General features: G+C 36.4%; 1 protein-coding gene across 3 annotated transcripts; it reads right to left on the bottom strand.

Annotated features, from left to right (window-relative positions):
* Nucleotides 1–5,299: 5,299 nt before the first annotated feature.
* Nucleotides 5,300–9,798, bottom strand: LOC110878667 (N-acylphosphatidylethanolamine synthase). 3 transcript variants are annotated; one of them, XM_022127013.2, is made up of 5 exons: nt 9,477–9,796; nt 9,282–9,409; nt 8,093–8,178; nt 7,666–7,803; nt 5,300–5,770 (listed from the first exon to the last, which is right to left on the bottom strand). In XM_022127013.2, exons 1-5 carry the CDS (start codon nt 9,683–9,685, stop codon nt 5,744–5,746), a joined length of 588 nt encoding a protein of 195 aa, XP_021982705.1. In that variant the 5' UTR covers nt 9,686–9,796; the 3' UTR covers nt 5,300–5,743. The 3 variants fall into 3 exon arrangements, with proteins under 3 accessions (XP_021982705.1, XP_021982702.1, XP_021982704.1); XM_022127010.2 differs by having other exon boundaries at nt 5,300–5,799; nt 9,477–9,795; XM_022127012.2 differs by lacking the exon at nt 5,300–5,770 and adding an exon at nt 7,133–7,460 and having other exon boundaries at nt 9,477–9,798.
* Between the last annotated feature and the right edge of the window lie 2,292 nt (nt 9,799–12,090).

Genomic DNA, 12,090 nt, shown 5'->3' with positions numbered 1-12,090 from the left:
GAATGGTGGAAATCTTTTATTTTATATAGACAGTAAAATAATGCCAAGACACCACGGACAAACGATAAGGAAAGATCACCTTCAACATAAGTAACTAGTTATTAAAGTCATTAATACAAAACCAAATAAAAAGTGCAAAAGATTAAAAATAAAAAGTATTATACTAAACACTTGTCTTCACCAAGTGATGTAAGAGACTTAGGCAAACATGGCCTTGATTGTCAAGAACTCTTACGATCAATCTTGGATCCCGAGACGACTCACACACTCTACGATGGACAATGGATGATGGTGGTGGATGATGGTGTTATGGTGGTGGTGGGTGGTGGATGAGGTGTGAGAGAGGTGGTGTGCCAAGGGATGAGAGAGAATGAAGCCAAGCTCCTCTATTTATAGGCTGAACAGAAGGCTGGACACGGCCCCGTGTCCGCTGGACACGGCCCCGTGCCCGTCTGACATTCTCTCACTTCATTAATTGTAATTGCGAATTACAATTAATGCGCCTGCTGTACTTTCACCACGCCCCCGTGCTCGCTGGACACGGCCCCGTGGTGGGCAATGGAAGCTTCTACTGGTTTGTCTTTTCTGCTGCTTCCTGGGCACGCCCCCGTGTTCGCTGGACACGGGGCGTGTTCAGACTCTGTTTCTTCTCCTTTGCCTTGGGAGGTGCCGTTGAGGGTCCGGGCAGTCCACTTTTGTTCCTTTTCTTGTATTTATGGTAGAATTAGTTGTCTTTTTGCTTCTTTTGTGATTTTGAGCTCATTTCATCCTGAAAATACAAAAGGAAGACAAAAACACTCTTTTTCCAACATTAGTACTTAAAAAGGGTTAGTTTTATGCCTTAATTGATGTGATTTATATGTTGCATTTTACACACATCATTGATGGTCGCTCACGGTGATATAACATTGGAGCTAATTAGCACGGTTTTACGCCCCCACCACAACATGGGGGTATATAATTTGCAACATATCTGTGCATTGTGATTTGTAACATAATGCTTAGTGGGTTGTATCCGGTAAAGACAAATTTGTATTTCATTTCAATAGTATAAATAATTTTGTATTTCATTTAAATACTATAAATAATTTTGCGAGTTAACATGGCGCAATGTGCGTGTGTGGTTAAACGATTTTACGTCGTCTATTTTTTTCCGTTTGACAGGTTAATCGTAACGCTCGAGTCCTAGATCAACTTAGTTAATTTTTATATGTTTTACGTTTCGGATTAATTTCTTCGTATTAACACGCTGCAACTTCATTGTTGGTGGTCGCTGATAGTAGTGTGGCATTGGTGTTCGCCCCCGCCGCAACGCAGGGGTAGTTAATACCAATGTTTTAAAAACTGGTTTTTAAATCAAACCGGATTAGGCTAAAAAATGGTTCAACCGGTTGAACCAGGTTGTACCGAGCGGTTCAACCGGGTTGACTAGCTAACTCTATAATTTCATAAATTACAAAAGTTAATCCAAAAATGCATAATTACATATTAAAAGATAATTCAAAAGTAAATCCATAATAAAAAATTATCAAAAATATAATCGAAAATCATTCAATTTTCCAACAAGCTTTTTCAAAATGAAAGTGTACGATATGTTTAAGTCATTTGAGTGTTGAATATATTAAGTTCATGATCGCATAAAAGATGAAATTCACTATTATCGCCATCCTCATCAACTAGATGATAACTATTTTCGTTTCATATAATATTAAATAAAAACTTTTAGTTACGAATAATCATAATATATCAAAATTACGTAAGATAAGTAACATATATAATAAAAATAAGTAACAACCCAAACTCAAATAACCCTGGGCCGGTACCGGTATTACGTTTCAAACCGGTATACCGGATTTTACCGCCGGTACAAACCTTATGCCGTTTCACTTATTTACCGGGGTATTTCATACCGGATTTATATCTGGAAACGGTAATACCGGTATAACCGGCCGGTATTTACCGGTTTTTAAAACATTGGTTAATACTAGTTAACATCAATTATACCATATATACAAACACAAGATGGTCCAACCAAATTACGATTTTACCCCGTTTAAATATTTTGTGTTTTTCTTCTTCTAACCAAATTATGATTTTGCCCTCAACTCAAATTTATAGTTTTGTCATTGTTTTTGTTTTTTTCTGTCAAATTACGATTTTGCCCCCAGTGTAAAATTCGTTTTAGTGTTTTTTTTTGATAAAACTATGGTAGTGTTTTGTTTTAATTGGTTGGCTCGATGTAACTTTTATTCGTGTCAAGCGTTAGAAAGTGTATGGTAGTGTTATGTTTTAATTGGTTGACTCGATGTAATTTTTCTTAGATCGTGTTATGAGTAGTATGTACAAATAACCGAAACACAGACATATATGTTATAAGAGAGAAACATTCGGCTTACTGCCTCGCAACACACGCGGGACAAAAACTAATACAATACAATGGAAGTACTATATTTTACTCGTGTTCTGATAATTAGACATAGCATGCTGGCACAGCCTTTGTCAATTGACTTTATTTTATATGGCCCGTATAACCTTATACGACCCGTATACACCATGTAAGAATAAGATTTTACCATGTGTTATTATTAATGCTAAAGCAATTTGAAATAATTTACTATATATTATTTATCAACTTTTGGTTGTGAGATATTTTTATTATTAAATTTTTATACACTTTTCACCCTTATGCTTTTGGTCTTTTACAGCTTTGTCAGAAACTATTTTTCAAATTTTACTTCAACACTTTTTTACTTTTAACTTTGTTCTTATATACTTTTCATCTTTTACAAATTTGTCGTTTTACATTGTCTCAAAATTTTGAGAATCGCGTGTTTAAGTTTTAACGTTTTTATTTTATATTATTGTTATTTTTAATTTGTTGTTAATGGTCCCGTTGCAATGTGTAGGTCCTTAATCGGCTTAGTTATTCTTTTTTATGTTATACGTTTTGGTCTAATTTGGCAAGTTAACACGCCACAAAGTGTATACATAGTTCAACATTTTTACGTCTACTTTTTGTTCGATTTAATAGTCTCGCCGCAAAACGCGGGTCCAAAATACTAGTTTCAATTAAACCCTAACATCAAAAATTGGCCCGCCTCCGTCACATATGTTTTTACCTAACTCCACGGTGGATGCTGACAATTATTTTTTCTTTCGAGTATGTATCACTTACCTCATTTTACAATAGCATAATGGTGTCGGTTGCTATCTTGAAAGGATAAGGGTGCATGAAAAGTGTTGTCTTTTTCAAAATGGTTATGCAAAGTTAGAGAATATAATTGAAATTTGAGAATTTGCTGCAATTGATTAAGTGATGCTCATGTAGTCATGTAGATTTATTTTTATAACAATTAACTTAGTTATTATGATTTATGATGCGTTAGTTGTGTTTATGGTCAAAATAATATATGGATTTTCTAAACATACACATCATTTGTAGTCGGTGCTTCAGAAGGTCAAATAACATAACTATCATCACATGTGTTGTCTTTAAAGAATATTATTTAAGAATATTAACTAATTTCAATGTAGATTAGATCATCTGTGAGAAATTTACAAGTAGATTAGAGTATCTGTGAGAAATCTACAAACTTAATTTTATAAACCGTGAGCGGTAGATTAGAGTATCTCTCTTCTACTTACAACCACTTTTAAAAATATTATAAGTTTTATAAGGGTGAACAGTGTTTCCCGTATATTTATAAATATAATAACATTTTTTCTCTCCTTCACTCACAATCATTCCTTATAATATAAGTAACACACTCACAAATATGTATGAGAACCATTGTGAATGCTTTAAGGGGTATCTATATAAATGGTTAATTTATTAAAAAAAAAAAATCAAAGTTATCGTTTGGGAGGGTTTTAAGAAACATTTTTTCTTTTGTTTTTCTTTGAAGAAGTGCCACAATATGAAGTCCCCTTGGGTGTGGTCTGGTAAGTGTCCGCGTGTGTTCGGACGAGTACACAAACCCACAATGTAGGTGCTATTAGAACCATTTGATAAATTAACATAGCTAGGGTTTAATTATTGTAGTTGGAATTTTCAATTTTAGATGCGCGACTCATATTCCAGTTCTAACGGCTTTAAATTAAAATCGAGTCAAATCATTAGTAACGATTTTTAATATCCATAAACCAAAAAACCATTGAAACTGAAACCCCACCAACCATTACTATCCGATATTAAGGTTTAGCCTTATTGGGCTGAAAATATAACAAAACATGTGAAAACATAATTATAACAATCAAAACATACTACAAGCTGAGAAGATACAGGTGGCCGATTAATCGGCGCCTAGGCGCTAGGCGGTGGGTTACTGCCTAAATTTATGCTAGTCGGTCAAAAAAATCGGTTATGGTCAAAATCGGTCAAAGTCGGTAAAAGTCGGACAAAATCGGTAAAAATCGAACTAATCGGGCCCATGTTTTTTGACCCAAAAAACCCAATTTTTGATACCTGACCCATGGTTTAAAGCCCAAATTTTAGTTATAAACCTATATTAACATTTAAGTTTAGGTATTTTAACATTTAAACCCCTCTATCTTTCACTAGTTTACATATGGTTCCTAAACTTTTAAATTTATTAATAAAAAGTATAAAGTTATCTCCTAAACTTGTAAATTTATTAATAAAAGGTATAAAGTTATCTATATATGTATAAAAATTTGTAAAATTATACTTAAAAAGTCCAATCTGATTAATCCCTATTAATCCCGATTAATCCCCAGGCGGTACCTCACCGTCCGGCTAGCGCCTAGCGCCTTCTACAACATATACAGCCGATCATATTTTTACTTCTTGTGGGCCATCGCGTGGTGTAGGTCGCCTTTATTCTTCTCTATTCGCGACATCCTTGAGTGCCACAACATCCCAAACAAAGGCCATAGTCCAAAGATCATTCGAGTTGTTTGTTTTCTAGTCTTATGTTTGAAGCATTTGGAAAGCAAGGAACAAATGCATTTTTGAAGACGAGCCAGTTAAGATTGCGAAAGATTCTGCGAGAGTTTCTTTTCTTTATAAATTTCTAATGGATCAAGATGTCTTTGTATACATTGGAAAAAGTGGTGTATTTTTTACATGTAAGTTGTTATGTTGTGCCTTTCTAGCGGCTTGCCAGTAGGCTTGTTCTAATGAAAGTCGCTGTTAAAAAAAAAAAGAAAACTTTGCAGTCAATGAGAATACCATACTTTTACTGTTATTAAGTTAGTTGTTCAGTGCGGTTTGAAAGAAAAACAAACCGTCGGTTTGGAAAAGTATAAAAAATCAATCTCGAAAAATAACCCTGTGACGGATTTTAACCCAGGTCTCATTACACCAGTATGGTTCATATTGTGCATTCACACTTGAACAAATGGGCCATGCACATCGGCTCGGCTGGCTTATTGAATATCTACTCCAGTAAAAAGGAACAAATTCAATATAAAAAGGAACAAATTCCGTATAATTGAATATCTATCTATCTAATCAAACACAACAAAATGGGCTCCAAAGATTTTTTTTCGTTTAAATCATACCTTTAGCTTCTTGCTAATAACTCTCATTTTCTCCATGACAGATCGAATACGTTCTGAAATGTCGATGTAGAGACATCTTTGTGCTGCCTCATCCAACGGCCCAAAAGGCGGCCAGCCCTCATTTGAGAAAGAAGATGAACTTCTCGATGTTGATATAGCTGTCTGTTTTAACTTGGCAATGTCGAATTCTATTGGCTCACCAACAATGATCTTTATGTCCTTATTCCATAACGGTACAGGAGGTCGCCTGCCAAACATATATTTTTCAGGCATCACCTGTAAACGAAATTTATTTACTAGCATTAATTTGATGACCTTTGGTATGACTCTTTTATCTTGGGGAAGAAAAGAGTCATCCTGATGTGTACATGTCACTTATATTGATTAGTTAGCACTTTGGTTATATAATTCCCAGCTCATTTCAGTTGAAGAAACGGGTCAAAAACATTGTGTGTGCGTGCGTCTATATATAGAGAGTGGGGGCGTTGAGGTACTGAACCAGTTTTGAGAAAGAAACACACTTGTACCTATTGCATTAATTGTCATACATAAGGCGATTATGCTTCTCTCGCTCCCACTATATCTGCCAAGCACCATGTACAAGAGTCTCCCTACCTATGCGGTTTACTCAAAACCGGTTATGTAATGAACGGATCCCTATATATATTGGTTCTGAATTAATGTGTCCCTATATAGATATATAGAATCGCAGATACTGGTTAATCTACCTCGTGGTACAAGTTTGTATAGCCTAAGTACAAGTCTGAAAAGACTTGAAACTAGTCAACTACATACCCATCTCTGATGCAGCCGGAAACCTAAATCCATGCCTCCAGTCACCAGAAACCTAGCCTGGCCGCTGTCAGTGGACTCCTTGTTCCAGCACACCTCTACCTTCTCACGCCAGATCCGGCACCGCCATGGTGTTGGTGTTTACAGATCCGCCACAGCCGCACGTTCTTTTTCAGAAACTGTCCTGTTCACGTCTGATTCCTCACCTCCAGAATCCTTGGCGATTAACATCTCTCCTGGTCACTCCGTTTCCTGTTCAAGAAACCCCAGAACGACCGTCGCTCTCTAGCTCTAGTTCAGATCCGGTATTTCAATGTTTTCCATAAACCATTCATGAATGATAAGAGATACATTGAAGTTGATTGTCATCTCGGAGAGCACAAGTATTCCATAAACCAAGTATTCACTGGGTTTTCTAAGTGGGGTAAAGTAACTTGAATTTAATTTCTTATTTAGGTGGTATTTTCTTTACACAACGAAGGCTTAATCTCACAACGCAATATCAAGCAAAACAAAATCTAATTCATAACAAATCCACGTATGTCAAAAATGGTCAACTTATATTCTAACTTATTGAAAACAGTAGAATGGATATAAATACAAATCAAATGGGTCAAAACGGTTTAAAAGTCCAACGTATAAGAAAGTGTTCACATATTTATAAATCGCTTTACTTAAAAGACGGGATCAATTGTGATTGTTTTTGTCAAGGTTTAGAATCGAGCCTCGAGGCGAACCGAGGCGTAAGCCCAAGGCAGGATTAAAAAATAAATACAAAAAATATACATCTTATAAAAAAATTGACACAGAAAGTCTAAAATATCAAAAACAAAAAATTAAAATTGCCACAGAAAGTCTAAAACATTAAAAACACACTTAACCCCAAGAAGCGCACATTTTCTTACCGCCTCGTCCGTTAGAGGCGTACGTACAAAGATAACCCTGTGAGGCGCGCCACATACACATTTTCTTACCGCCTCTCCTTGAGGTGCACGCCTCAACCAGTTTTTTAAACCATGATTTTTGTAAACACTAATCATAAATTCATAACTAATATTTTAGTTATTTATGAAATTCTAAATTTATCTATATACAGAGATACAAAACAAGGGTTACAGGTCCATCCAACTTGTTTTTAACCCATCCTGAAAATTAACCATTTTGGCCTGGTTAGCGGTTAGGCAACCCACTTGAAGTAAGCATTTTGTCACCCATAGTAATAACTAAACAAAAAAACCATCTATAATACAGTTAGGTTGTCATATCATGCCTGGAAGATACAATTGTCATATCAAAGTAATTGTGTGTGTGTGTGTATATATAGATGGAAAGAGAGAGAGAGAGAGTTACCTTCTCGAAACCTTGATGAATAATTGGCAAGACTATTGGGGTTATAGGGGCACGAGCAATGAGACTAGCAGTTCCCCACTTCAATCGTCTTATTGGTTCATCTTCTTGGTAGACTTTTCCTTGAGGAAACGTATGTAACTGTCCAATGAAACAGATTAAAGAGTAAAAACGATGATGAAAATTGCCTTAGAAGTACACCACATTAGATTAAGGTTCTCAGTGTACACAAGGACTTGGATATAGTGCTAACACAAAAAACACCTAACAATTGAAAAATCAATAATAGCCATGCTTAAATTGTCACTAATAAGATGAATAACAGGTTAAAAAAATTACATACATATACATATGTGTGTATATGTGTATATATCAAGGAATGACCTCAAGTATTGGTGGAAAACAAAATACAGAAATATAGATAAAATACCCATTCACCATTACTTAACAGCTCAAGAGCTTCCGACATGTGTTCCTGATATATTCCACCGCCCCTAGTAATTGGAATGCATTTCCCTGCAGTTTTTACAGTTTTAAAGGTGATTTACATGTCATTAAAATTACAGGCAAATCTACTGAAATGCAACTGCAAAGCACATGAGATCAGAGCAATAATAAATGATCATTCTAAAACTACTGAACAGCAGTATCAGCCAAAAAATCAATTTACACAACATTTTCTTTTTATTTTTCCATATTCCATAATAATCATAACTTCATAACTGATATTAGCTAAGGCAAATTAACAAACACAAACTTTCAGGTCCAGTGGCAATTGGCAAATAATTAACCTTACTTATCATGAAGTAACCAAGTGAACATGGATTTGCCTGTGCAACATACTATGTTATCATCTAACCAAAAAGCAAATAGAACTTAAATTGACTTAACATTTAAAATATGCACATGTGATCATTATCATTCTAGATTGTCAAAGATGTAAAGATTCTAGCGAATCTATTAAACACCCTAACGAAACCACTATGGAAAAAGGCAGAGAAAGTCTAGTGAGAGAATGCAGCCAGAGATAGATCATCATCATCATACTCAGTAAATCCCACCAATAGCAAAGCTAAGGTAGGGTCTGAGGAGGGTAAGATGTAGACAGCCTTACCTCTACCCGTTAGGAATAGAGAGGCTGCTTCCAGTGAGACCCCCGGCTCGATAACAGTTTTGCATCAAGCCTTGGACATAAGGCACATAACACTCAGCAATTGGGACAAAAGCCGATTAGCGCATGTACCCCCTTGTCTTTCGGCTATCAACGCCACCACATGATGCATGATTAACCGTCCCTCGCTTTTTTAACGTTATTTTCACGAAACTAGTAAAATAACGTTAAAATTAGTGCACTTTCACTTTTGCCCCGGAGATCGATGCAAATGAATAAGAAATGCGGATATATATACTGTCCGGTTTCAAGGTATACAAAAACTTCCTTCTCTTCTCTCAAGTATTTCTCAAACTAGCCTTGGTGCACAAAGTTGTTGTCTAAATATTTATAACAATTGGAACCCTTGTACGGCTTAGTTTACTACTATTAATTCATAACATCTGAACTTATAAACATGAGAAAAGCAACCATATAACATGAAATAAACAATTTGTCTGTCACACACCAAGCCTGAAAAAATATGAATAAACCGTATTTTTGAAGCATATATCTTCAGCAGCCAGCACCCATCGTTGCAAGTGAGCATTACACGTAGGAAAGCCTTTAAATCCCCACATAACCGGATCATCCAACCTATAATAAAAAGGCGATCAGAAATCATAGAAAAAGAGATGAAACTGAAGTGGAGAAAGTGACTGACGTTGACATGTGATTGCTGACGGTGATGAGAGGAACACCGGGAGGTCGAGATCTGACGAGGTTAAGGAGAGTGTCGGCGTTGGAAACGGAGGTGGAGTTGAGAACAAGTGCAACAGCTTTAGCGAAAGTTCCGACCGCCATTATCACCGTCTTCCGTGGTAACCCTAGCAGGTGATTTGCTTTGCCCGCCCACTCCATTTTGCGCCCCATCAGAATTTTCGATTAGGTTAGAATTCCGGCCGGTTATTTATTCTTCACCGACAGACCAATGTTGAAGGTTTTATGAATTTGGGGGAAAACGAAAATGGAAGAGGAAACAGGGATAATAAACAAATAAAAAGGTTTTTTTTCTGGTTAAATTTAATTTCATTTAATAACATACTTGTCAAGTTACATCATTGTACCCCTTAGGCTGAACAATTGCTATGGATAACCCGTTGAACCCTAGTTAGAAATTGGATTGCTTCTGATGCTAGAGAGTCAAATGTGTCAAATGCAAAAGGGACAAAAACATGTTGGTTATCTACACAAGCTTTAGCGTGCTTATCAACTTTCTTCGATTCTACCTTTCTTGCTGCTTGTCCAGCTACAAACATGTTTTCCCTTAAACCAACCAGAGAGGAAACCCCCGTGAGGTTCACACAAGCATGTTTCCCCTAGCCCAACCAAAGGTGCGAGTCTAATTAGCAAAATTATATACCCCTTAGACCAAGTGTAGTCATAAAGCCCCTTAGGGAGCGTTATGCGACAAGTGGCGAAACGCATAAGAGATGGACTTTATATCACAAGAGAGTGTAGTGTGAGACCCTAGGTAGATTAACTAAACTTGAACATAAAGTCATGATAAGGCTTGAAACCGGATTTAGGTTTAAGTGGACTGTAACAACTCACACAAACGTCCTAAAACACTCCGTAAGTAAAAACCCGAACTCGTATAACTTTACTTCTTATAAAAATCAAATAAAAAAACAAAACTTTCCATCTGTCGCGGGTCGCGACAGAATTAGATGGTCCTTCGCGGGGCGCGACAGCCCTAGGGTTTCCGGATAACGATGATGGACACGTGTCATCCACGTGTCGAGGCTAGGGAGTGACACGGCAGCCCTAGCAGTAGCTAGGTGGGCGCTTGCGGGAAAGCTGTGAAACAGCTATAAATTGAGCGATGCAGGGACGTTTCATTTTGCTCGAAAATTTTCTTCTGTTCTCTATATTTATGTCCAAATAATACACCCGAAGTACCAACACTCTGTTACGATAACGGGGTAATAACTCGATCACTGCTACGATACTATATCCAATCGATTAAAACCGATCCTATGAATGTTTAGGTGTTGCCTATATTTGGCTATACTTTGTTATTCGTCGTGAGGGTTTCGATCTCCCGATTATCGTAAACGTTGTATTAAGTTACTAACCTAGTTTCGTTTGCATTGTATATTTAACTGGGTTCACCAGCTTAACCAGTATGCAAGCTTTGACCGTTTAAATCTGCAATGTGAGTCATTCTGTTTTTATCAAAGTTATTTACAAAACCCTAAATGCTTTCCAGTTATACTTACAGTGATTAAGTCTTTGTAATCTTAAATTACTACCAGTACGTGGGGTTTTGTATACACTACTTGACAAGCATCACTTTTAGTTGAACGGACCTAAATAGTGATATGACCACAGTCACACGTCTTGCCGAGTGACAACTTGGTCAGATAATTATAAGATATAAGCAAATGTGAAAACTCTTAATAATGTATGTTATAACAATGTTTCTTTTGTATAAATTGAATGCACTCGCCAGTATTTTTCGCTGATCAAATATTTTAAAAACATGTTTCAGGTGATTTACTGTGAAGGAAAAGGAAAAAGTGTCGCGTAGCACTCCTGCTTAAATAAAGTGGCTCAATAAATAGAAATAAACATGTTTTCTGTAATCAAAGGATTTCCCAGTGAAATTCCTTTCTTGTAAATACGGGGTTTGTCCCAAAATTAATAATAAAATAAATCGGTGTTTTTAAAACTCTGATAAACGGTCCTGTTGAAATTTCCGCTGCCAATTAAATACCGATACCACGGGTTTCTGTCTCGCGGCTTCCGAACCAAGCAAAACGGGTCGGGGGCCGTGACAGAAAATGTGGTATCAGAGCCACTGGTTTAAGCAAATTAAGTATTTGAAAAATACTTAAATTAAAATAGTCAGTGATTTGGTGCTTCTGTGAAATTTATTTGTAATATTTAATTTGGAATTTTGTGTTTCCTTATGTGTGACTAACAGTATGAATGAGTTATCGGAGGCTCTACAAAACTTCTCGATACATTCCACTGACATGGAAACCACTGAGAACTAGACCGGGTATCAAGCCCAAGAGAAACCCAGTTCATCCCCTTGGGGAGCCCCTGTGATGTTTGTGAAAAAGAAAGATGGGTCAATGCGAATGTGTATCGATTATATAGAACTAAATAAGGTTACCATTAAGAATCGATACCCATTACCTAGAATTGATGATCTTTTTAATCAACTTCAGGGAGCTAGGTATTTTTCTAAGATAGATTTGCGCTCCGGATACCATCAACTAAAAGTACATGAAGAGGACATTCCTAAAACTGCTTTCAGAACTAGGTAC

The sequence above is a fragment of the Helianthus annuus genome, chromosome 9 (assembly GCF_002127325.2).
Source record: "Helianthus annuus cultivar XRQ/B chromosome 9, HanXRQr2.0-SUNRISE, whole genome shotgun sequence".
Lineage (NCBI taxonomy): Eukaryota > Viridiplantae > Streptophyta > Magnoliopsida > Asterales > Asteraceae > Helianthus > Helianthus annuus.
The sequence above is the reverse complement of the archived record's forward strand: the minus strand, read 5'-3'. Positions and strand labels throughout refer to the sequence as shown.

Excerpts from the sequence above, each read along its gene's own strand:
- LOC110878667 (XM_022127010.2), bottom strand. The coding sequence starts at position 9,685 with ATGGGGCGCAAAATGGAGTGGGCGGGCAAAGCAAATCACCTGCTAGGG. Across the intron at positions 8,179-9,281 it reads TTCATATTTTTTCAGGCTTG|GGAAATGCATTCCAATTACT; the intron begins GTGTGTGACAGA and ends TAAAAACTGCAG. Across the intron at positions 7,804-8,092 it reads TGTTAAGTAATGGTGAATGG|TTACATACGTTTCCTCAAGG; the intron begins GTATTTTATCTA and ends TTCATTGGACAG.